This window comes from Daphnia carinata, chromosome 1, assembly GCF_022539665.2.
Source record: "Daphnia carinata strain CSIRO-1 chromosome 1, CSIRO_AGI_Dcar_HiC_V3, whole genome shotgun sequence".
Lineage (NCBI taxonomy): Eukaryota > Metazoa > Arthropoda > Branchiopoda > Diplostraca > Daphniidae > Daphnia > Daphnia carinata.
In genome coordinates, this window is record NC_081331.1 from 10301992 (window position 1) to 10327358 (window position 25367).

General features: G+C 41.0%; 2 protein-coding genes and 2 long non-coding RNA genes across 8 annotated transcripts in view; all 4 read left to right on the top strand.

Moving 5' to 3' along the window:
* Nucleotides 1-4307: 4307 nt before the first annotated feature.
* LOC132088561 (uncharacterized) lies at nucleotides 4308-16888 on the top strand. The gene is made up of 2 exons (XR_009422046.1): nucleotides 4308-4341; nucleotides 15991-16888. It is a non-coding gene; the product is annotated as an uncharacterized LOC132088561 (long non-coding RNA).
* LOC130693197 (protein abrupt-like) lies at nucleotides 5216-15107 on the top strand. 5 transcript variants are annotated; one of them, XM_059497478.1, is made up of 8 exons: nucleotides 5216-5503; nucleotides 8518-8731; nucleotides 9072-9764; nucleotides 10698-10895; nucleotides 11526-12579; nucleotides 12666-12902; nucleotides 13020-13150; nucleotides 13237-15107. In XM_059497478.1, exons 3-8 carry the CDS (start codon nucleotides 9072-9074, stop codon nucleotides 13867-13869), a joined length of 2946 nt encoding a protein of 981 aa, XP_059353461.1. In that variant the 5' UTR covers nucleotides 5216-5503; nucleotides 8518-8731; the 3' UTR covers nucleotides 13870-15107. The 5 variants fall into 5 exon arrangements, with proteins under 5 accessions (XP_059353461.1, XP_057372305.1, XP_059353459.1 ...); XM_057516322.2 differs by lacking the exon at nucleotides 5216-5503 and adding an exon at nucleotides 6991-7146; XM_059497476.1 differs by lacking the exon at nucleotides 5216-5503 and adding an exon at nucleotides 7933-8201.
* Nucleotides 16889-17993: 1105 nt separating the features above from the next.
* Nucleotides 17994-22315, top strand: LOC130693296 (uncharacterized). The gene is made up of 6 exons (XR_009001654.2): nucleotides 17994-18191; nucleotides 18844-19504; nucleotides 19639-19923; nucleotides 19985-20120; nucleotides 21336-21551; nucleotides 21909-22315. It is a non-coding gene; the product is annotated as an uncharacterized LOC130693296 (long non-coding RNA).
* Nucleotides 22316-22827: 512 nt separating this feature from the next.
* Nucleotides 22828-25367, top strand: part of LOC130692319 (tensin-3-like) — a 51976-nt gene continuing 49436 nt past the window's right edge. Inside the window, exon 1 of the mRNA XM_057515406.2 lies at nucleotides 22828-23149. The gene's annotated coding sequence lies outside the window, so the exon portion shown is untranslated. The remainder of the gene's footprint in view (nucleotides 23150-25367) is intronic.

Below are 25367 nucleotides of genomic sequence, written 5' to 3' on the forward strand. Positions count from 1 at the left end.
GTTTTTCTTTTTTTCTTCTCAGTTCCTGTTTCCTGCCCTGTCGTCATCAACGACATAAAAAAAAAAATTCTATTTAATGTTCAGATTTTCCCCCCTTTTTTTTTTTTTTTTTTTTTTTTTTTTTTGATTGAAACATAAAAGAAAGAAAAGACTTTTGTGGAGACGCTAAAAAGAGTCCTGGGACTTGTGTGAGGATCCAACTGATAGGGACCTGTGATCTTGTCACTATTCATCCCCCCCCTCAAAAAAAAAAAAAAAGAAGGAACAACTGTTATATCAACGCGCTTTTGTGTGTGTGTGTGTGTGTGTCTTTTTTTTGCGCAAAAAATATCGAAAAAAAAAAAGGCCGCAAAAAAAAAAAAGAAATCCCACGTTTTACGGTGGGCGCATTTCCGCGTCGTTGTGTTTGCCGTATCCCAGTCAGTCTCTTGTTGAACAAAAAAAAAACAAAAAAAAAGTGCGTGTGTGCGTTATTTGTCGGGCGGGGCTGTTGACCTTTTGAACCAGAAAACAAAAAAAAAAAAAAAACCCGAGGCGGAGGGCACCAAAAAAAAAAAAGTTGGGAACTTGTTTTGTTTGTGCTGTTGGTCGCGCGCTGTGACACCCCCCAGTTCACGTTGACTGTTTGTGTGTTTTTTTTTATTGGAGAGAGAGAGACTGTCCCTCTTGAATCGCACCTGTCCTACCCCTGGCGATTGGTCCGCTAAAAGCAAGGCAACTCGTAAAGATAAGGACGAAGAAACAAGGAAAGGTAAACATCCCAAATAGATTTTTTTTTCTTCTTCTTCTTTTTCTTATTTGCATGTCATTGTGTGTCTCGCTGTCTCATCTGGGTGCGCTCATGTCGTCCGGATATTTTTTTTTTTTTTTTTCGTTACATACAAACACACTTTTCGAAACATTCCTTGGCTCATTATCAAGTGTTTTAATGTATCTCCTTTTATTTGATTTGATTTTTTTTTTCTCGTTCGGTCATCAGGTGCAGTCACGAATAGTTTCATCAGACCCATAATTATTTTTTTTTTTAATTCGATTTTTGCTATTGGTGCTAGAACGAGCAGCTACGTACCTACTAAAAAGGTTTTCGACACACACGTACACAAAAAACGGGGGGAGGGAGGGGGTAACTTTTCAAAACTTAAATGTGAAATTGATTGCAATGACACCAAGTCACGAAGTCCCTTTTTTTTTTTTGCCAAACATTTTGCCAAGTTGATCGATGTCTGAGATTAATCTTTGTATTTTTACACGACAAAAGTTTTAAAAACCAGACAAGTTCCTGGTTTAAAAAAAAACAAAACAAAACAAAAAAAAAACATTTAAAAGTGGGTAACTACACAGATATTGTCTCTCACTCTACGCATCCAGCCGTGAAAAAGAGAGGGTTAAGGAAATAGTATGTGGGACGGGGGAGGGATAAGACACTCACACACTGTATATATATATATTTATATACACAAACATTTATAGATGCGTATGTTTTGGCTGTACACCGCTTTGACGCGACACTTGTGTTTTCTTTTTTCTAAACGTTGTTATACTATTGCGCAAGAAAGAAAATATAGTTGGGTAGGAGAGAGAGAGAGAGAGAGAGAACTGGCCCCGGCGGCTCACCAGTGCCAGGCTGAACAACACACCACTGGAAAAAAAAAAAAAAAAAAAAAAAAAAAGAGCTACAGGATATAGAGGTCGATTTATTCGGTCCAGACGCCCATGAAAATGCAACGCCAAAAGCTGTAAAAGTGTCGGCTCAGAGCGAGAGCCAAGAAAACAAGTTTTTTTTTTTTTTTTTCTTCTTCTTCGTCTTCTTCTTATTTTTAAATGCCTTCTTCTTTTTTTTTTTTTTTTTTTTTAGCGCTTTAGTGATGTGCGTGTGTGCACACTTACACACGCATTCGCTCGGTGCGTTTAACAACAAAAAAAAAAGGGCGGTCAAGAGAAGAAAAAGAAAAGGCAAAAGCAACATTGTGCATGAACATTCATGTTATTACAGTAGTGTCGTCATATAATTCTCAAACTGCCCCCCCCCCCTCCTCCAACGAAAGGGGTAGGCTGCGAAAAAAAAAAAAAAAAAAAAAGGTCATTCCTTTAGCGCAAAAAGAGACCGCCATAAACTTATCTTCCTCCCCCCTCCCTTTTTTTTTTTTGTCTCTTATTGCATATAAGAAAGAAAAAAAAAATGGCTAGGAACTTATATAACCTTGTCGGTCCACAAAAAAAAAAAAAAAAAAAAAAAAAAAATTCGGAAAGGAGTTAAAGATGCCGCGATGCAAACAATTGCCGATCGTACAAGTTCAATAGAAGGGGAGGGGGGGGGGGTTCAAGAAACTCTGTACGTGCAAATCCCGTCTCATTCCACTTTTTTCTTTTTCCTTGACTTTAAAAAAAAAAAAAAAAAAAAGAGGGGAAGGGGGCTTGTTTGGGTCATTGTTAAACAAGTCGATAGGTACAGTTAAGTTGTACGTATTGTATGCGAGTATATTGGATTTTTTTCGGGACAGCGGGGTGGGGGTATCTTGTATTTGTCTGGCTGTTTGCTCATGTCAATACAAGAGGGGGAGGGGGAGAGAGAGAGAGAGAAAGAATCGAGTCTGATCTGTTTCAAGTACCACACAACAACAGAAATAGAATCGGTGCATGTCTTACGATGTGTGGCGCACCACGCACGAATTTGATTGAACGAAAAGTCTTCCGTTCGTTCACCATTTGAACGGACGAGGGCCGAATGACGTCCATTTTTCTTTTTCCTTTTTCTTCGCAGAGATTTGAATCTCCCGCTTCCAGTCGAAAAGACTATAGAGCTACCGAAAGCAAAAACATCCTGTTCATCATTTCATCTTTTTTTTTTTTTTTTTTTTTTTTTTTTTACTCAGTAGCCAGAGTGTGTTAAACAACAGAATTTTTTTTTCTTTTTTTTTTCCCTTCTTTATTAAAAGAACATGGCCCCACCCCAGTAATCGGTCGGACCGGAGGGGGGAGTGATATTCCCTGTGTACTTGGACCTAAAAAATTGATAATCATATGTATTTTTATTTTTCTTTCTTGTTTTAACGCCCGGAAATCCATTGATAAAAACAAATCGTGATTACTGAAACTAAATGTCATAACAATTCGGGCCCTTTTCGTTTTGTTCTCTCAACACAACAAGAGAAAACAAATGAAAATAATTTGGTTTTTATATTTCACCTCCTTTGATTGAGACGTCCAACTTGTCTTATGCTAAATAGCATAAATATATACAGCGTGATTAAATGACAGCAACCCCCCCCCCCCCACCCCGGTTGGTAATACCACAGCTGTATTGAAGGTTCGGGCGGATGAAGGAGGCAAAAGAATTGCGTGTGTGTGTGATTTGGGTTGGCTGGCGATATATCCACTTTGAGTGTTTAGATGATTTCGGCAAGAAGAAGAAGAAGAACGAGAAAAAGAAGGAAGAGAAAAAAAAAAAAAAAGACAATGTAGTAGCTGATGAACGATCTGGAACTATTGGCTATCAAATGGGGCTCGGATTACACGCACCCCTTCTTTTCTTGTGTGTGTGTGTGTGTGTGTGTGTGTGTGTGTGTGTACTAAAGGCAGCTTGCCTATTGCCAGTCTTTTTCTCGCTTGCTAATTAAAAATCCCTGGGCCGCGTTTTCTTATAAGAGAAACGAAAGAAAACCTTCCGGACGATCGAACTCCCTCCCCAATTCACGGGCTGTTTTTTTTTTTTTTTTTTTTCATACAGGGGGGAAAGGGAAAAAAAGAAGAAGAAAAAAAGAGCTAAAGTAAGCACACACGGGCCAATCTGATGGTAATTACGCGGCCAAGGAAGGGAGAGAGCCCAGCAAAGCGCAGCAATCAAAGTTCTAGCATTATTTCTTTCTTTTTTTTTTTTTTTTTTCTCTTTCCCTGCCTTTTGCGTATGTAGCTCTTATATAACAAACTAAAAGAAAATGGGTGCGCACACGCTCGCACTTTTTTTTTTTTTTTTTTTTTTTTTCTCGTTTGGACCATCTCGGGGCCGGCTCATCAAAAATCAAATGACCGCGGCCCGTTTTTCAATCGACTCTTTCGCCAGAAAGAAAACGGGCACGACAATGCGCTTTCCTGATTTTGCGTGTCTCTCTCTCTCTCTCTACTCAATGGCTCGGCTGCTAAATGAAATCATAAAACAGCAGAAAGAAGAAAAAAGAAAGAATGAGAGAGAAATCAAAGACGCCCCATTGCCATTTGTCGACGATCCCGCTGTTTAGCTCTCTCTCTCTCTCTCTCTCTCTCTCTCTCCAAGACCGGCCCGCTGGCTTATTAAGAGAATAACTTGCCAGACACACACACACACACACACACACACATAACCTTGTCTGCAAATGTGTTTGTGGACGCGTAATGGGATGGTTGTATGGTGTGTGTGTGTGTGTGTGTGTGTGTGCTTTTGCCTAGTAGTGGTGCCCCCTTGTGTGTACACTTTACTCGATCGGTCCGTCTACGTATAGCAAAAAGGAGCTGTGCCACATAACTCGGTACGGCCGCGGTACGCACTAAACTCTCCGCCCATCAACTTCTCCAACCGCCTCCACCCACCTACCCCACATCTTTTTTTTTTTCAAAAACAGCCCAGCCTCCTTTTTTTTTTTTTTTTTCTTCTTTCTCTCTCTTTCTCTCTCTTTTTATTCTCCCTTTCTTCTTTCGTTTCTTTTTCCATCAAGCAAAACGGGAAGAAAAAAAAAAAAAAATAAAATAAAAAATCTCTTCCATACATGCTGCATATATATATACACACACACACACACACACACACACAGTTGGGAGAAGTGAGAGAGAGGGTGGTTCTGGTGGGCAGGAGTGTGTAGTAGAATAGTAGAGAAAAGAGAGTGCTGTATTGTATATACTTAGGCCCAGACTTGTCGCTAGGCCCACACCAGTCTCCGACCGCTCTCCGGTGCCGTCGCGTTGTGTGTGTTGGCTACTCCGCCGGATCCCGTTGGTTGTTTTTTTTTTTTTTTTTTCACGGCCGTATTTTTGATTTTTCATCCGTCCGTTTTCTTTTTTTTTTTGATCGGCCCGTATGTGGAGTACAAGTGTTGTATGTGCGTCGTTGTTTTTTTTTTTTTTCTTCTTTCTGTGTGTGTCTGTGCGTGAGTGTTGAAAAAAAAACAAAACACACACAAACATTTGATTTTGTTTTGCAGAAAGAAAAAAAAATAAAAGAACAAAATTACATTTCACGTGTCTTTTCCGAGGGGAAGGGGTTGTTCTTCCGTCCTTTGCAGCTGTGGTGTGAGTTGTGCTACCGAGTCACGAAGAAAATATAAAGTCAAACAGTGAATGTCTCTCGTGCGTCTAAAGTGAATTTTTCGGGGTAGAAAAAAAAAAAATGGGTATCGTGTGTTTTGACTTGAATATCGACAATTGATAAACAGTTTCGTTTTCATCCCCGCGCACTACCACCAAGGAGATCGTTTACCGATTCATCTAATTTAGAACACACACACAAAAAAAAAAAAATCAACATCGTAATTATGTGAGTGTGTTTATTTGATTTAGCTGTTACACCTATGAAATTTGCTACATTTATTTTGTTTTGTTCTTAAACGTCGGGGTACGGGGGGGGGGCGGGAGGGTGCTCTACCTTGATGAATGGAGGATGTTTCATACGTGGGAAGTGGCTGTTAGGATGACGAAAGGTTAGGCTCTTGGTGGGCGGTGTAACACTCAGGTTGACACCGGCCCGATCCGGTATAGTGTCGTCGCTAAAAGCCCTAAAAGTCTACATTTTACTTGGAGTAAAAATATCTAGAAATATTTGTCAACGATTGGCCCCATCGAGGATGAGCCATTTTTGCATGTCTTTAAGTATTTAGCGAATCAGCAGTAGATTGTATCTCTTACTCTTTCAAATCAGTTTGTGTAAAAAGAAAAGAGTCCTTCAAATGTCAATTTGTAACAGATAAAGGATAGACTTTAAAAGATTCGGGTGGATACCGGTATGTGTAATCTTTATGATTTCGTTCGAATTCGTGTCTCGTTTTCAACACTTTTTTTTTTTTTTTTTTTTTTTTTTTTTTCAATTTAAAAAACCTTTTCCCGGACATGACCTCCTGATTTTTGATTTCAACATTTCGTTTAGTTTACTCTTTTTCCTTAAAAAAAAAAAACCCACACGTATTCACAAATATTTCGCAGGTGAGTTTTTTTTTTGGGTGTAATGGCCGCCAGCGATTACTTAAAAAAAAAAAATTGAAGTGCCAATGATTTTCTTTCGCGCGTTGGTCAAGAATTTTAAAATAAAAAAAAAAAAAAATGAATAGATCTCGCCAGTTGCGAAACATTCCCGCGGTGTACACTTAGACCCGACCCGGGACCCCTCAAATAACCGGTCTGTTTCTTTTCTCTTCAATTTTTTTTTTTTTTTTTTGATTTTATTCCCGCCGCTGCCCCCGTGTCGTTGCGTGTTTGTGCTCCCGATGTTTGCGTTCTCCTAGCGCTTCAGCTGGCACTGCTAGAATATTGCAGTTGTCGTCGCTCCGTCGTTTGTTTCCTTTTTCGTCCGTCAAGTCACTCACACCGTCACACAAGACTAGACGAGGTCGTTTTTGACGACGCAAAAAAAAAAAAAAAAAAAAGAACTCCCGAGTCTTAACCAATAACGTAACCCGCGCGCTACGCAACTTGCAACACCAATTTTTTTTTTTTTTTTTTTTCCCTTCTTTTTAAGGAGAAATAATCGAGAGCAAGTGAATTTTTGTTTATGGAGAGGACGGACGGGTTGGGCACGTGGCATTCCAGGTCAAGCTACCGAGCGTTCTGTTTTTCTCTTCTTGTTAGAGATACACACCCGCATTTGGAGGTTAAGAATTTATAATTATTTATTTATTTTATTTTATTTTTTTTTTGTATTACGCTTTGAAATGCGTGTGTACGGGCCCTTTCTAGACAAGGGCGAAAACTGTTAGAACCTGATCCAGTAGCGTATGGGGTCCACTCGACTCACTTTTTTTTTTCTTTTTTCTTTTCCTTGGCTATAGTGTGTAAGTTACACACAAGCATCCGTTGTCGTGTAGTAGTTGACTCGACTCACAATTGCGGTGGGTGAGTTTGAAGGCCCATTATTTTGCTAGTGTGCTCCGCTCTCGATATCTATTTTCTCTTTCATGTGGTGTGTGTGTGTGTGTGTGTACGTCTTTTTTTTTATTTCTCTTGTAAAAAAGAAAAACCTTTTCGACATCTTCTTCTGTTCTAGACTCTCTACGTGCGCATTGTGTTTGTTGTGTTTGCGTGCGTTACATCTTTTTCCCCCTGCTTTTGTTTGTGACCGGGGTATCTATAAAAGGCGAGGCAAGTGATGAGGGAGGAACAATCTGAAAGATCCCCAAATCATCGATTGGCCGTCTTCTTTGACTCTTTTTTTTTTTTTTTTTGTTTTCTTCTCCGCTTTTTTTTGTGTGTGTGTGCGCGTCTTTCATTGTTGTATACGAACGCAACGGGGAAGAGGAAAACGCGCAAAAAGAGAAAAGCAGTGAGTGTGTGTATACATAAAAGACGCTTTTGCCAACGAAAAGAAGAGATGGGTGTACATACATAAAACAATCGAACCAATTAAGCTTTTTTTTTTGTTTTTTTTCCTTATGATAACCCTCCCCTACTCATCTTCCTTCCTTTTTTTTTTTTTTTTTTTTCCCTTGCTCTTATACTGTTCGTCTACTTATTCCCGACAACGTCTAGTGTTTGTTCTGTGTCGTCGATTTCTCGTCTCAACTGACGGGCCGACCCCTAACACCCGCGCAATAGTTTTGCCTCAAACATCGCGATAAAAGCTTTCGCCCCATTCTTTTTTTTTTTTAAATCCTCATCCTTATGTCTCATTCGGTTGGATTGGGCATCAAGGCTGTTGTTATTGGCCAAGGATTTGATTTCGTTACGTTGTCTTTCCACGAAAGGAAGTTTGAAATATTATTTTGTGTTTTAAAAAAGGAGAATGAAAATCGAATAGACATTTGTCCGTTAGACAGGCTCTTCTCGCTCGTAACTCATGTGCCGAGGCTATCGCGCATTATTATCCGTTTCGAATTGCGTCAACGTCGACAAATAGACGCGCAGTTAGAAGACGAAAAAACAAAAAAAAACAAAAAAAAAAAGGAGAGAAGAGAAGAGAGAAAAGTTTCTCGTTTTTCAAGCGCAACATATCCCGGATCAACCGGAACTGGCTGGAATTTTCCGTCGTGCGTAAGACTCGTGATGCCGTTCGCGAATTATTCCTCTCTTTTTTGTTTTGTTTTGTTTGTTTTTTTTCGTCATATTCGTTCGCGGTTGCGAGACACCGTTTGTTGCCTGTCGCGTAATGCTGAAATTCCATGCAACGCGCAGACACATAGACGCAGTTTGATGATTTTGTGTTTGTGCCAACGGCGTGACCAAAAATAAAATAAAAAAAAATACATATATATTTATATAAAAGAAACTGGAATTTAACGCTCTTTTTCATTTCTCTCTTATTGCCCATGTTGCCTTCCTTGTGTGCGCATCTGCCATCATCAGGATTGGATTTCTTGATTGGATTTCCCAATCGGACATCAACAACGATTGAGAAGACGGACCCAGCTGCAAAATAAAACAAAAAAAAAAAAAACAAAAAAACTCTGAACACAAATTTTATAAAACCGAAGTCTCGAGGAAACAACAACAACAACAAAAAAAAAAAATCGAACCCTTTTGGAAGCAGAGACGCAATTTGAATGACTAGGTGTTCGTGGTGAGTGTTGTCCCGACAACCTTTTTGTTTTTCTTTGTCTGCCCCCCTTTTTTTAATTTTTGTTTTGGGCTTTATTTATTTATTTATTTTTTTAAACACGTTGTCTTCTTAATTTGGAACGTACGATTTCGTTTTCGCATCATATCGAGTTTTTTTTGTTTTTTTTTTTGTTTTCGTTATTCAAAGAATCGATTGAAATTCCTTGTATAATTAAATGAAACACATGTCCAGCAGATTTCATTATTATTATTTTTTAAACCTATCAGAGCACTTTTCTCTTTTTTTTTTTTCTTATGTTTGTGGGTCAATAATTAATAACAGCTGATGGTTGTTAAAGCAGATGGTCGGAGCTATGGCACTGTTATCGTCTCCAATGTCGATGCCGACGGGCGTCGTGGAAGAATCGTGCATTAGAGAACATCCTTCACCTAGCGGAAGCGGATCGCCCGATGAACGCGTGCCGGCCAATCTGCTGGCCAACGCGCAGCAACACCAACAGCATTCGGTCAGCAAACGGCGGAGAGTAGCGGCGGACACGGCGGCCCAACGGCGCCGGCATCGCCAACAGCGGACGGCTCAGCATCGGCTGTCGAACGCGACGGGCAGGCGTCCGTCGCGGACCAATCGTCGCGACAACAGCGAAGACGAAGGAGACGAGGAAAATGACGAGGACGAAGAAGCGGACGAAGAAGATGATGACGACGACGAAAGAGATGGAGACGCGGACGTCGAAGACGATGCGATAATCGATTCGCGTCGCGAGCCGCAACAGCAAATAGAAAATCAGAAGCCGCTCCATCCTCAGCACCACCAACTGCCACAACAACTGCCACAACAACAACAACAACAACAGCAGCAGCAGTTGTACAGTTTGCGGTGGCACGATTTCCAATCGTCGATCCTCTCCTCGTTCCGCCATCTGCGCGATGTCGAGGATTTCGTCGACGTGACGCTGGCCTGCGACGGTAAATCTTTTACCGCTCACAAGATGGTGCTCTCCGCTTGCAGCCCTTATTTCAGACACCTTCTCAAGGTAAGTTATCTTTTACTTATTTTTTTTTTTTTTTTTTCAATATTCTTTCCGACGTTCTTTTGTCTGCACGATCAAAGAAGAAGAAGAAGGAAAAAAAAAAATTGCGTCAACTTGTCTTTGAAACTTCCCCAACATACAATCGATTATTACACAAAAAGTTTTAGCGATTTCCGGCGTTTGGCTCCGGTGGAATTATCCGATTAAGAAAAGAAAGAAAAGAGAGGGAGGAAAAAAAAAAAAAAAAATATAGAAAAAATGTTCCTGGATGTAAGTAAGGAACCAATAGTAGAGTTGGTTTTCTCCTTTTACGTCCATCCCGACGACACAGACACGCACGAAATGGAAGAAAATGAGAGGGGAACAAAAAAAAAAAAAAAAAAAAAGAGAGGCATAAATGGGATGCTAAGAAGGATCCTCGGTTGTGCTATTTCTGGGACGAGGAGGGCTTCCGTCGTGCCCGTAACGCTGCCGTGTGACATCAGTTATCTCTCAGCTCAGAAGCTCGCGAGAAAACACGAAGAAGAAGAAGAAAACAAAAAATCTATCGTTTCACAGTTGTGCAGCCGTAACCACTGCTCCACCCTGAAAAGCCTATTTTGCTGGCAGTTTGATCTTCCCCTTGGACTTTTTAGTATCGGCCGCTCTGTCTAATCTCTTTCGAAAAACGCGGCAAACCTCCATTCAAACAGTTTTCCCTGATCAATTTTTTTTTACAGCTTCCTTTTTTTTTTTTTTTTTTTTTCCTTACTTTTGATGGCGACGCATAGGAATGACGTATTATTGTTTGAATTGCTCTCGTTTTTTTTTTCTTCATTTTCTGTTCCTTTGCCAAGAATACAAATAAAAAAAAAAAAACTAGGGGTTTTGCAAAGACGAGGGGAGGCCTGATGTATAACATGTTTTCCGAATGAACTGATCAATTCTTTGGCGTAGGCGAATCCGTGCCAGCATCCGATCGTCATCCTGCGCGATGTCAAGTATCGTGACATGGAAGCCTTGCTGCGTTTCATGTACAATGGCGAGGTCAGCGTCTCCAACGAACAATTGCCGTCGGTTCTTCACACGGCCCGGATGCTGCAGGTCAAGGGACTGGCTGACGTCCCATCCAAACATTACCCCAACACGAAACGAGTAAGTTTTGGAATTATTATTATTATTATTTTTTTTTTTTTTTTTTTTACTTACAATTTGTTGGGAGGTAATGGTTATAACCCCGTCAGCTTTTGATAATGTTTGTCACCTGATGGTCGACGTGGTGAATTATGGTGCGATTTCGTCATTTGTGTAGCGCACGTCGACCGCGGATGACCCACATCTAAAAACCTTTACGTCGTTGTCAAGTCGTTTGGAAAGACTTGGGAAATATATATATATAAAACTAGATAAAACTGAATATATATATCGAAAAGTCTTTCGATGCGGCTCGTACCAGTGTCTACTCTCTTTTTTATTGGACGTTCACTCGAGCCACGTCAGGGGTTTTTTTTCACGCTCAATGGAAATTTCCAGCATTTTTTTTTTTTTTTTTTTTTTTCAATTATTTTTTGTTGCCCATTAAATCTGTTGAAAGATTTGGATTTTTTTTTTTTTCTAAACAGACGAAGAGAAAGTCGTAAAGAAACGAAAACAAACCATTTATAACGGTGTCGATGGTGTTTGGTTGTTTACTTTATTTTTTTTTATTTTTTATTCCTCCCTTTCTCTCCTCGTCTTTATCCCCTCCCTTCTCCCTCGGTCCCCTCTTTTTTCGTCAATCGCCAGGTGTCGGATTATTCGAACGAGACGCCGTCGTCTCGGGAGTCGTCAACGGAGCGCCGCCCGCTGGTCGGATTAGTGACGAACCCGCCGAGGAAACGGGTCAGATCGCGATCAACGTCTCCCATTTTGGCCGGAACGGGCGGGCCGAATTTATTGGGTCCTGCCTCTGCCACGGTAGCGGCCGTTACTGCGACGTTGGTCACATCCAAATCAGAAGAAAGCGCAGGACGGACAGTTGCAGCTTCTGCATCTGCTGGTCTAGTTGTGGTGACGGAAAATGGCCGCAGACGAAGGACTAACGACGACGAAGACGACGATGATGAGGAGGAGGAGCATTTAAACGAGTTGGACGACGAAATGGAGGAGGACGAAGGACGCCGCCACCACCGGCTCCACGCGAAAGCCACGATGGACGAACAGCAACAACAACAACAACAACAGCAACAGCAACAGCAGCTGCTGCTCGACGTCCACCGCGAGTCGCTGCTGAGTCAGGCGCTCGAAGGACGGTCGTCGCAGAGCTTGATGGCTCACCTCCTGGCCGCCAGAAGGAGCGGCAACCAATCGGAGACGAGCTCGAGATCCGGTCACGGAGGCGGCGGCGGAGCGCGGGAACATCACGGAGAGGACGACGATGCCAGCGATAGCGACAACGACACGGATGCTTCCGATCGCGATCGGACGGACGTCGGTGACTTATCCAACACGGAAGACAATGTTTATCCATCATCCGGCATGGGGATGGGAGATCATCCGCATCACCACCATCGATCTTCTTCGTTGCATCACCACGCGTCGGAGATGATGGTGCCGCCTTCCGGATACGCTGCTCATCACCATCCGCTGCTCAATCTGCAGAGTTTGCATTCTCTCTTCCCACCTGGATCCATTCCAGGTGGGAACGGACCCAGTGGCGGCGGAGGGGGCGGACATCACGGCCGACACCAGCACGATAGCCACAACAACAATAACAACAACGACCTAGCGCAGGCTACGCGACGCTCTCTCGATCTGATGAGAATCAGAGCAACTGACCCGCGTCCGTGTCCTCAATGCGGTACGTTCCGTCCACCACATTTCTCGTTAAAAAAAAAAAAATGATACATTGTTTTTTAAAATGTCTGAAATAAATGTTGTGAACAGGCAAAATCTACCGATCGGCCCACACGCTGCGGACGCATCTGGAAGACAAGCACACGGTCTGCCCGGGCTACCGTTGCGTCTTGTGCGGAACGGTGGCCAAGTCGCGCAATTCGCTGCATTCGCACATGTCGCGTCAGCATCGCGGCATCAGCACAAAAGACCTGCCCGTCGTCCCAATGCCCGCACCATTCGATCCTGTATTGGCTTCCTGCTTACTGGCCAAGGCCGGCGTCAAAGGTAAGTGTAAGCCAAAAAAAGAAAAAAAAAAACAAACAAATATTCATGGACAAAGTCCTGTAACGGTCGTTACTTACCTCATTTCTTTTTTTAACTATTGGGCTGAATGTTTTATAGTTTCACCAGCGGAACTTGCGGCTCGCGCCTCACCCACCAGTGGCAACCCACGTGGCCGGACAGCCGATCTCCGGCTCGATTTCAAGAGCCCCCATTCCGGCTCTTTACCTCCCGGCACAATCCCTCCTCAGGTAAAATTGTGTGCACTTGTTTTCATTTTCAAAATAGCGAATTGCTTTAATCAAAAACGTTTTTATTCCTTTAACTTGAATGACAGGTGACAATCGGTGGACTGCAGTCTCATCGCAACAATCCGCTGCAGTTGATTCCACTGGAACAGGACCCCGAGGACTTGAGTTTGGCCCAGCAAAGACTTCGCGGCGATGGTGGCCGCGATCACCATCATCACCACCATCACCATCACCGTGAGAAGAGCGATAGATCGGGCGGATCGAGCGGAGGCATGGCCACCATTTCTCCTTACGGCTCTGCCGCTGGATTAGTCAACCGTTTGGGATTGTCCACCAAAATGGGTAAACACTGGCTGGAGACGAATATGCAGGCTGCCATTCAACAACAGCAACAGCAACAGCAACAACAGCAGCAGCAGCAGGCCAATTCGCCTGGAAGTAATCACAACGCATCCGGCGGAGGTGGCAATGGTGGCGGATCAACTGGAAGCGCTTTGCTCGACACCTACCTACAGCTCATCGCCGAGCACTCGTCCAACATGGCCGCAGTAGCCGCAGCGGCTGCCGCTGCCCAAAATAACACTTCCGGCGCACCCAACAATAACAATCACTCTCATTCTTCCGAAGGCAATCACGGAGATTTGAGCCGGCCGGAATCGGCTGCCAACATGCTCGATGCCTGTGTCAAGCGCAGTCCCAAAACAACGGCCGACGATTGAAGAAGATCTCGTGCCACTTGACTCATCCGCCTAACTTCCCTCACAACTCCCGACACGCAGATTATCACACGCAGACATGCACAAAAATAGGAGAACAGTTTTTTAATTTTGTTTGATTTCAAAAATCGTTTTTATTTTTTGACACTTCAACTAACCTTCCAAGCGAAATACCTCAGTATCAGCAGCAGACAACAGATTTTGTCCCTTCACCAACACTTCAATCCCTCCTTAATTATTCACTAGTTCCGAACCTTACCTCGAAGAATCATAATAACTGAAATCAATTGCACAGAACAAAACTGAAATCTTTCAAGAAGAATTTTTTCTTTTTTAAATAGCCCGTTTTGACGACAGGAAAAACTATCCAGTTCAATTTCTTTCTTCCCGTCATAAAAGCCAGCATTTTCTCTTTTGTTGTCCATTTTTTTTTTTTTTTTCGTCTTCTCTTCAGCGCGATTTTTATTTTTAAAAACTCTTTTGTTTTAATGTGCGGGAATATATTTCGAATATGTTTAATAATATTTTGTGTTGATCAAACGGCAAACGGTGCGAATATGCAGCAGAGTAAATGCAATGGGATTTTAGCCCCCCGCCCAACGTGTTTGATGTGAACCCGGTGAATTGTTATCGGTTACATTCAACATTTGTTTTCGTTTAATTCTTGATGATTCAAAAAGAGGGGGGAGTTTTGGCGCAGAACTTCTTGTTCATTGGGGTTGCTATTAGTTAATCATAATAATTATAATAATGTAAATGTACAGAAACGTTGACGACGAGCTTAAAAGAGACAATTGTGCGGGAGATTTGTTTTCATGCCACTATTGTCTTGTTTGTCCCGAAACATGCGCCCTGTGCCAAATAACGATCGGGAAATTTAAAGAAAAGGGAGGGGAAAAGTAATTATATTATAACGCAACACTCCGCGATCTGATTGAGATCGAGGTTTTATATAGCGATACATAATCGACAGAAGAACAGATATACGTGAGCGAATGGCCTTATGTAACTTTCCACGCCGAAAATGTGATCGTTTCTCTTCACAACACAAACAGACATCCATTACGAAACTACTTGACCCATTTCTTCTTTTTTTTTTTTTCTTTAAATCACATATCCGCCTGCGCTTAATTCCCGTAGCAACACACACACATTGCTCTTCTCAATCCGCCCCGAAAAAAAAAAATTGTTAAACATTCAACTACTTGCAAGACAAAAAAAAAAAAAAAAAAAAAAGAAAACCAACAAGCAAAAGCCGACGATGTAAACAAATGGCGCGCAGTTCAAAAAACTGTTATGGCATTATTGGTATTTTGAAGAAGAAGAAAAAAAGCTCTCTTGATTAATGTGAGGTCGATCTTTGGAAAACAGAGAGAAACATATATGGGGAAGTGACACTTCAAGAAATTTGAAAAGAAAATAATGATGAAGCGTTTCTTAGTGTGTATTTTGTCTTTTTCTGTGCGTATGTGTGTGTGTGTGTATTGTCTAAAAGAAATTGCGTCTCTCCAATTTGAGTACGAGTCTCTCATTGAAACGTGTCGAAAAGATTACCTTGCAAAAAAAAAAAAAGCAATACGGATGCGTGTGTGTTTTCATTCGATTTTTGTTTGACTCCTGTTCTTGTCGACGTTCGTTGTAACGTTTCATAACACTATTATAAAGCCCAGTGTTTGTATTTTTGATCGCCATGTTCTTGCTGTCTTTTATAATTTTTACTTTATTTTATTTTATGTTTTTTTTCGTTTTTCTTTCCTTCTCTTCATCTCATTATCTCACATGAAAAATGGTTAAGTGTGTGCGTGTGTGTTTAAATTAAATGCTGTTCGGTGACCCCCTTTTTTTTTTTTCTTCTTTCGTCTCCCATTCACCCTCCTCGCTTACCCACCAAAACATTTTTATATCTATATATATCCCACAGCTCCTGCCTCCCTCATCTCTCTTTCATTTTTCTCGAAACGCTATCGTGCCAACACATTCACCTTGATGAATTCTTTATGAGAGATCTGCACCTGACCGTTGTAGTCAAACCGTGTAAAGGGCAAATCCCTTATTTTTTATGGTTTTATTTCAGTCCTTGAAAAAAAAGAAAAAAAAAGAAAACACACATACACACATAGACAGCACATTTACACGCTAGAGAAACAAATGCTGATTCAAATAATCCGCTTACCATCGCTCGTTAATTACACGACAGGAAAAAGCAAAACAAAAAAGAATAGGAAAAACAAAACAAAAAATGCGTTCGTTCAGATGCTTCGTTTGTTATCGAATTCGGTTTATTTGTTGTTGTTTGTTGTTGGTGTGGTTTCCCCTCCCCTCTCTTTTTGTTGTGTTTAATGTTTAATTACCGCCGAGGGCTCGTTTTTTTACTACCTCAAAAGCCCAAAATTGGGTTCATAGTTTCAGGATTCTTGTTTTCTTTTTGGTTTTTTTTTTTTTTTTCCTCAATCTTTCCTTCTTCTTTTTTTTTTTCTTCTTCTCTCATCTTGTCTCGAATTAATTAGCAGTTTTGTTGCACAGCGTATCCCAATTTTGGTTTCTTTTTCCTGATGTTCTTCATCTCTTCATTCGCCAGTTATCTGACTGCAGTGTATGTTTATTGGGTTTCACACAACGATTTTTTTTTTCTTTCTCCCGTTCGTCCGTGTCTTCTTTTTATGTTTGCGTTTTTGATTTTTGTTCCCTGCCTTTGTTACCTTTTCTTTTTCTCTCCCCGCAACACTTATTCGAATTTCATTTGTTGTTTGTGTTCAAGTATTGTTCGCATTTTGTAATTCGGTTCAAAAAATGAATTTCGTTCATCATCCACATCATCATCATCCCTGATGGATAGCATCGAGGTGCCAAAACGAGCAAAAAGAAAAAAAAGAAGCGTTAGCCTACAAAATGGCGGCGTGTATTGTCAGCAATAGACTTCTCCAATCTTTATACCATTTTGTTTATTTTCAATTTCTTTATGGTTTTTCTTTATTTTGATTTTCTCAATCGTGAAACTGAAATAGAAATAATATCAAATTGATTTTTTTTGGCATTTTAATTTTGCAATTTTTACCATCGTCCAATCAACCCCCCCCCCCCCCACCAACCCCATCCCCGAAGGTAAATATTTAAAAGCAAACTTTTTGTTTTAATTAACGGTAATTATATCTTTTAGGTCATATTGTGTGTTTTTAACTTGTGGTCAGCTGAACATATGACTGAACTGTGACATTGAGCTTCGTGCGCCATAGATCACGATCCCATTTTAGAACTGTGACTGCAATGATCCGCTTGCAGTTCAACCGATTCATCCGCTTTACGTCGACACGGGATGTAAAGCGGATAGCATACCCAATAACCTAGCATACACAACTCAGGTCACATTTCCATTGATACACTCCTCAGGTACCCAATAGCCCCAATGCAATCTCTGAGCCGCTGCGTTCGGAGAATTCGTAAATCTCCCGTTACGGCGATCCCACGATCCCAATTCCCTCCGTTACACAAACGGCAATTCACACGCGCAATATTTCTCATAACTCAGAATTCGGATTGCTAACGAGTGCTTGAATGGTGCGTCATAACGTGATTTTGTTTGTTTGTTTAGTCTTTTGGAAACTTGTTTATTCCATGCCTATGTCGTCAATCACATGTTTTGCTGTCCCTGATTGTCTTTGAAAAACCTGTTGGGATATATGACGTGAATGACATTCAGTTGAATTTATATTACATTTAAGAATTCTTTTCTCAAATTCACCTGACACAAAGTGACGTAAAAACCACACATATTATTAACTTTATTGTATTCTATAGCGGATATCTCACAAAGACACGTCGAAATGGAACCGGGGCAAATAACTGTAGCCAAATTACGAAAACAGAAGTCATGTGACGATGCGTTGATGTTGTTGTTTGTATTGATTCACATTTTCTTACGTAGACATGAAAATAAAGTAAATACCTATGTACTCTTTTTTTTTTCTTTACGTGGTAAGAGATTCAAGTTTGTCCTTTTCGTCGTATTTCGGTAGTAGTATTTATATTTACCGCTAGGTGAAAAATAAAATGTTGCTTTTTTTTACTAACAGATGGCGTGTGCAACACTGTTTTCCCACAAATTCATCAGTTCCTCCATTGCCCATGTGCCGGTGGGTGTGTATTTCAAATGGAGGAATCGGTCAGACGCGAAAGGTCACCTAGGAAGCTGTGCACCTGAATAGAATTAGCAAAATTTACTCGGGTTCGTGTAAATCCGACTCCATTCAGAAGGTTTGATCAGTGTGCACAACTGATCTGGATCGAACTCCACTTTGTAACGGCACTTTTCTTTTTTTAATTACGAGGTAAGGAACTAAAGAGTAAAGACCCCCCACTAACTTTGAGAAACAAAAAAGAATAATAATTGAGTTCGTGACTAGTCAAAATATTACGAACCAAATGCCATGTCATCTACGAATTCTGTTGTTCATTTGGTTTTTAAGAAATTAAAAAAAAACCATTGGATCTAAAATGTTACATGAATTACGATTCATCATGGATTGTTGGGTTATTGTAAACAATATCCAACATGGTGTATGAAAGTTTGTAGTATTCTCGACAGATGGCGTTTTCGTTCAAAACAAAGAAATTCTCTGAAACTGTTATGAGAAAACGGAAAGGTACTATAGTCAGTAGCTCCGCGTTGACTTCTTATCGGACAAATGAATGATTTCAATCATCAACAGAGAAGAAAAACCTTTTGACAAGGTCGGAACGAAAGAAAACAAACAGAAAAAACGCCCTTAATTTAGCACCGGCAATGCGGATGGTAGTGGTTCTCTCAGCTCTAAAACCCCCGGCTGATTGACGAGTATCGACGAAATACCGGTATTTCCCTTTTGTTTTGTTTGTTGTTGTCCTCTTGCACATTTGGCCCATGCATTTCCATATCCCTCCTTCTATTTTGCCTCTTTTAAGAGATAATAATATATCCAACATTTTCTCCCAATAACACAGAAGAAGGGTGAAGACAGAAGCTTATAGTGGTTGGAGACTTGAAGAAACGAAAACAAAATAAGCCAAAACTTTAAAAGAGGACGGAGCTTTTTTTTTTTCTTTCTTCATCCTCGTATGGAAGACGTAGTGAACGTGATGTGTACAGAGAAGCGTGTCATATTGCACCCCGAGAAAGGAAGAGACTAAGGGCGGAATGAAGAGGGGGGCTCGACGTCTCTTCAAGACGTTTCTTGTCGGCGCTGATGTTATTCGGTTAATCTTTTCCTCTCTGTCGAACGATGAACGCCACGTGTATCTCGTTTCAAACTTACCCTCCCTTTTTTTTTTTCTTTTCTGTGTCTCCAGTCTGTCCATCTAGTGAGGCGGGAAATTCGAAATACTATACACTCAATCTAGCGCGGAGATAAAACTTCGCGTTCCTCCCCATTTCTTCCTTAGTTTAACGGATGGACTATGCCGGACTGTCTCCGAATAATCCACTGAATCATTGATAGCATAAATTTATATAAGACCCCGTTGACGTCTTGGAACACCTTGAAGCATTGAGGGGAGAACTCTGTCGTTCGTGTCCGCTCGGTGAGAAAGTGACTTTAATACGGTTTCTATTTCCAAGTCAAGAAAGAAGAGGAAGACAACAAGAAGACCACCGTGGGATACTTGCGTATAGACATAATTTTTTTTTTTTTTTTTTCTTCTTTGCTTTTTAAGTCCGAAAACTTTATTTTCATTTCCTCGTTCCTTGGCTTTTTTTTTTGTCAGTCTTTTATATTTATATAATATATTTTTGTTTTTCAGGAAGAAAACGTGTAAGCAAGGCCCGCGGCGGAGCTTAGAAAAGATTGAACGGACGTGAATGGAACCCCCTTCAAGATTATATAGGCGGCCGTTCTGCGTTCGATTATCAACCAGCGGTACTGATTACCATACGAGTTTTTTTCGAAACGTATCGCGGGAAAAAATCTTTTCTCCTTCAATCTTTGGAGGGTTAAGGAAATGAAAAAAAGGAGAAAGAATTATCATCATCATCTTTTTTTTTCTTCTTGTTGTATACACGACTCTTCGACCCTATGTGCTCTGGATGTAATGGACAGCAAACGCAACAGCATGTTTAAGTACTTATGATTCTCTTCTTTTTCCCTAGACTTGCCGAGAATCTTCTCGCATGATGCATGAAGATGTCCGACCCGTCGATCTATCCGCTCATCGTTCATGTACGTTCACCCCCGACCGGCTCTTTTACACCCCCATCAAAGGAAGGAGCGCAGCAGCCGCGCTGAGTATAATAAATATTAAGTTAAAGTGCGCATATACCGACCGTATGTGCACCCCACGTATTCAGACCTACACACAGACTATATGCGCGTTCATAATTCACCCCCTCGTTCCCCATTTTCGTGAAGGGATACATCACAACTGATCGCTGAAGAAATCTCTAACTGATGGATGATCATCTCTTAAGTGATGTTCAATACGCATATAGAAGTTTAGGGCTGTACGGCACAAGATCTCCCGTGCCGTGAAAGTTCCAAACTCCGTCTAGGAAATGTATTCAAATGACGCGGTCCCTAAAGGTCTTTCTCTCTCTCTCTCTCTCTTGAAATTTATTCTCAAAACAACATTCTTCGAGAGAACTATGGGTGACTATGTGATTTTCTGGGAGGAGGATTTTCCAACTTGTAACTTTTGGATAGTTGCTTTCTTTTGTCAACGTGACAACCATTTTAAAACGGACGTTTTCTGAACGGGTGGTAGAACTCGTCGGTGTCGATATGCTATACGATCCCGCATGCTGTAACATCGACGGGTTATCGTTAAGCACAGAAAAACACGGAACGATCATTTCCTTTTTTTTGGCTAGTGTTTTCGACGCGTTCCATGAATTATGTAGCAAAATTATTCATCGCGCATATCCTGCTGAATATTTCAAAAAAAAAAAAGAATTCTCTTATAAACATGCGGGGACTGAGTTCAAATATTTCGTCTCTTTCTGTTTGTTCCAGCGTGATGGCTGAAAAATTGCGTTGGAATTCGCGGGCCACGTACTTGGCTGTCGTCCCATTTTGCTTTTGTTGCGAACGTTAGGGAATATAAAGGAGATGTAACAAGAGAAAATCGATAACAATCAATCGCAGGAGCCGCATAGTTTGTCACACAAAAAATGGTCCAGCGATCAGAATCAATCTAGAATTTTCGTTTCCCTTTGAAAAGGGGATTTTTTTCTTTAAAGGCGATACAAAAATATCGTCTGTGTACTTAGATAGACCCCGGACATGATGTCTATAAAAAAAAAAAAGGAACAACACACAGGACACACAAGAAAGTTAAGAAGAAATGGCGCTTGAGAGGGGTAACACAATACGGCGGGCAACAGCAACACGGCAGCACTATATGAGCGCTCCAGCCCCTATGTTTATTGTTGTATGATTTTGAATTCAATCGTGGCCTATTGTCAATTCTCATTCAAGTTTCTTTTTTTTTTTTATTTCATGTAGGCGGTGACCACCTGGAACCTCTTCGGTCTTTCTAAAGAATAAAACGCGCTACACATTTTTTTTTTGTTCCATGATGGGAATATCGTTTTCATTTCTTTCTACCCTTCGCAACAGAGGACACTAAAAAGAACTATGTTACTGCCGTGTAACATGTACAGGACAAAAAATGAAGGATTAGGGCGACATTTGAATGATTCTAAACGGTCGACTGAAATGGTAAAATTTTTAATATCTTCGTTTGTTTCTACGTTTCCGGGGTGGGGGGTTTATTTTTGACTTTTAGTGGAATGCAGAGCACGTCCTTTTTTAAGTTTAAAAAAAAATCCCATTTTCTTCGTAATCGATATAGGGACTCAGCGAGTCCTTTTTTTTCCTACCGATTAGATAAAGCCGCAACGTCAGTACCGCACAGTTAGCTGTTGATTTAGGTTGTAGATTCAACAGAGAAAAAAGTGATGAGCTCTGCGTTAGTTCGCTTTTTGAAGAAGGAAAGGCAACACAAAAAGACACCCAAACAAAACAAGACTAAGAAATTTCTTTGATTTCATTTCCCTTTTTTTTTTTTTTGTTTAGTTCTGGCGGAGGTTTGAAAAATCCACCACACGTCACGACTGTGAAAAAGATTACAGCGTTGCTCGTCCGTGTTGATAAATGCCTACATTCATCCATCACTTGGCTAGCAGCCGAGAAAAGACAACGAACGTACGACAGCCAAGAATAAGAAAAAACATATATACGAAAAAAAAAGAAGAAATTGAGAGCAGTTTCGAAACATCTCGTATAGAAATTCAACAATGAACGCTTTCCTCATCATCGAGTCAAAGCGGTACCTTCAAAAGTGTGTGAGATGTTGACGCCGCCATGATTGAAGGCACCCCGTTCTGAAAGGCCATCATTATAAACTCAGCACAACTCTTCATAAAGAAGATGCCCATTAAGCTCTTAATTTAAATAATGTATTGCTTAACAAGCCGCAAAAAAGAAAATAGACAAACAGCCTCGACTTAATTTTCTAAAAACTAAAAAAAAATTCGTTCTTTTGTCTATGAAATTACGAATGATGATTACGTATACGAGGGGAAAGTCTGGACTATATCAAAAAGTTACAAGTACCCCAATGTATGCCTTTCGCGGATGAGTGCAATATACTGTTGTTGTGGCTCATTGGCTAGCTGGTTTGTGGTCAGCTGACTAGTGGTAGTGGTGATATACACCCATGGCCCGAGGAAGAATAAGCAAGCCCTCGAGAAAAGAAGAGGGCGCCCCGAGGCACGATTTCAGCTTAGGGGGGTTCATACACTTTGGGTGAGCGGGGCGGGGGCCGAAAAAAGCCCGCTAGATGGTCGCCCAGCCTGGGCCAGTGTTGTTCTGGCGCTCTGCATCGGTGCACGTGTTTCCGTCTATTTCCCGACCAAAAAAAAAAAAGAAGAAAACCGTTTCGTGTCCAAGTGTTTTTGCGTTTGTCTTTCCCAGTGTACGTGTGTGAGTGTGTACTTATTTTTTTTTGTGTGTGTGTGTACATTTTGTTTCTTGCTGACTTTACCACGAACTCACACACAATTTGGCCACCACACAGTAGACTGTAAATTCAATCAGTTGCATTTTCGTCACGCCAATCCAACCACCGGATTTACTCTAGCGAATAAATAGTTGCTATTAAATTATCATTAAAAAGGAGAAAAAAAGAAAGAGAGGAACTATTCAATGTGCTCACAGCGTGTGTCCAGTGTCGGCGAGAGAAGAAATTGCCAATAAGTGTCCCAACGACCACGCTAAAAAGGGTGGGAAACACACGCGCCAAAACTTCTCCATGGGTAATAAGCTGTTTTGAAACAACGAATCTCATTTCTCTTTCCTTCAATCTCGTGAAATTCAACTCTTTCTCATGTTCTCGGTTTGCTTTTATCATTTCTTTTTTTTTTTTTTATGTTTGATTTACGGGTTATCGTGAAGGGTCTTTTGCATATGTCGGTGGCTCGCTCTCTGTGTGGCCACATGTTGGCTACAACGCGTGTGCGATCCAGACTGAGCTTCTGTCCTAAAGGATTCCCACATTGCGAAAGCTTTCAGTCTGTTTTTGAAAGCGGATGCACGATCCACCCATCCGCCTTCATCCTCTACTTAACACTCATTTTTTTTTTTTGGGGGGGGGAGGGGGAGGTTTGATGTCTGCATTTCCCTCGACAAAGTGTTGTGCACTGTAATCCTCACGTTTGAATAATAACGAACCCGCCTTGCATTGTCGGTGTGCCAAAAAAATCTCATCAGGTGACACGGTAGTGATGGTGAAATGCTTCATTAAACACGTCAGCTGATGGAGGTGGGGGGGGGGGGGTTGTTGTTTTGCTAATGGGCTAATTATGTGGCATTTGTTATGGTCGTTTCCGGAAAAAAAAAGAGAACTCAAAATCCCGGATTTCCTAAATGCATCACCTCTCCCTGTCGACGAACCATTTTTTTTTTCTTCTTTGCACGTATTCAACTTCCTTTTTCTTTTTGCAAAAAAAAAATAGTAGAAGGGGTGGGGGGGGTACCGAAATCCTTTGATTCTTTTGACTTGACACGACCCAAGGTTCAAAAGACATCAGCTGCTTACGGTTAAAGTCATCCTTTTTTTCGGAATACCTCTGGATGCCGACTGGATAAAGTAAAGCGGATGAATCAATCAACATTTTTTTTTTCAAGTTTATCTCCCCCCCCCCTCACCATCCCCCCGAAAAAATTTTTTTTTGCCCTCCCCTCCCTGAAATCGGCGCACAACATTCCGAAAGTCCGCAGAATAATAACCCTGGGTTTCCACATTCCCTGCCCTACGAAAAGGAAACAAGTTTCACCTCTTTCTCTAAGTCCTTCCTTTGTCCTGCGTTGCAAATGTTAGACTCGTCAATTTTTCTTGTTAAATGGGACGAAATTTACGACTCGGGATTTTCTCCCTATTTTTTTTTTTGTTGTTGTTGTGGGAAAGAAGAAAATAAATTTTTATTTTAAACTCGGCCAACATTTCATGTACTGCCATAAAAAAAAGAAACTTGACTGACTGCCGGACGACACTAAGCTACTTAAGTCACTACATGTTTCTTTTTTTTTTTCTTCTTCTTGAAATGGGCCGTTGTCAAAAGATATTTTAAAAAAGGCGCTGCAAAGTGTTTTGTTTAACGTCACCACGTCTTCGGAAATGTTGTTTTATTGCGAAACATTATCGGGAAGGGGGGGGGGGCTATTTTGCTTCACCCAAAATAGGGTTCTAATTACTTCATTCTCAGTTTATTTAAGAGTTCATTTTGTTTATTGCGTTTTACTATCGACAACGACACGAAGATCTTAACTTTTTTTTTTAGAAAGAACTGGCATTTTCCAACATTCCCGGATGTTTGACTTGCACACACGTCCCTTCTTCCACATATATATATTTTTCTTTCAAACTCTCCCGTTGAAATGGAAACTCTGGACAACCAAAACACACATTTTGGAAATTGTAGTCAAATGCGAGAGGAAATCGAGCACGACGTGACATTCCAGTAGAACCCCTGTGGAACGCTAATACGATAACTAGATACACCTTAAAGAAAAAATCCCGTTTAGACCTATTTTCTTTCCTTGTCTCTGATACGAGAAACCCATGTATCATATGGCACCAGCTCTTTTTATAGCCAAGTGTTGTTGTGTGTGTGTAATAAATACTGTACACAACCAGGTGTGCGAGCTAACACATCAGGTGGGATTTAAAAAAAAAAAAGAGGCCTTTAAATGCGGGAATGCGCTTGAATAGTTTGCCCGTCTGATCGATTATACCTGGTAAGAGACGATTGGAATATAATATCGTGATCGCATCTTTTTTTTTTTCATTTTGTATTCCCCACGTTGCTGAAACCCGTTGCTTCTATGGGTCGCCAAAAAAGAAAATGTCTTGTGCTAGTTTTTTTTTCTCGAAATAGAGGGGGAAAAGAAGAAATGGTAGGCCTGATGGGTTGTGGGTTGTTTTTTCGAAGCCGCCACAAGGGGCGAAGAGGAAACGTCGATGCTTTTGCTGCT

What these genes read in the sequence shown, in the direction of transcription:
- LOC130693197 (XM_059497478.1), top strand. Translation starts at nt 9,072, where the DNA reads ATGGTCGGAGCTATGGCACTGTTATCGTCTCCAATGTCGATGCCGACG. An exon ending in GCGTCCGTGTCCTCAATGCG is followed by an intron (nt 12,580 to 12,665) that starts GTACGTTCCGTC and finishes TGTTGTGAACAG; the next exon opens with GCAAAATCTACCGATCGGCC. An exon ending in GGCCAAGGCCGGCGTCAAAG is followed by an intron (nt 12,903 to 13,019) that starts GTAAGTGTAAGC and finishes AATGTTTTATAG; the next exon opens with TTTCACCAGCGGAACTTGCG.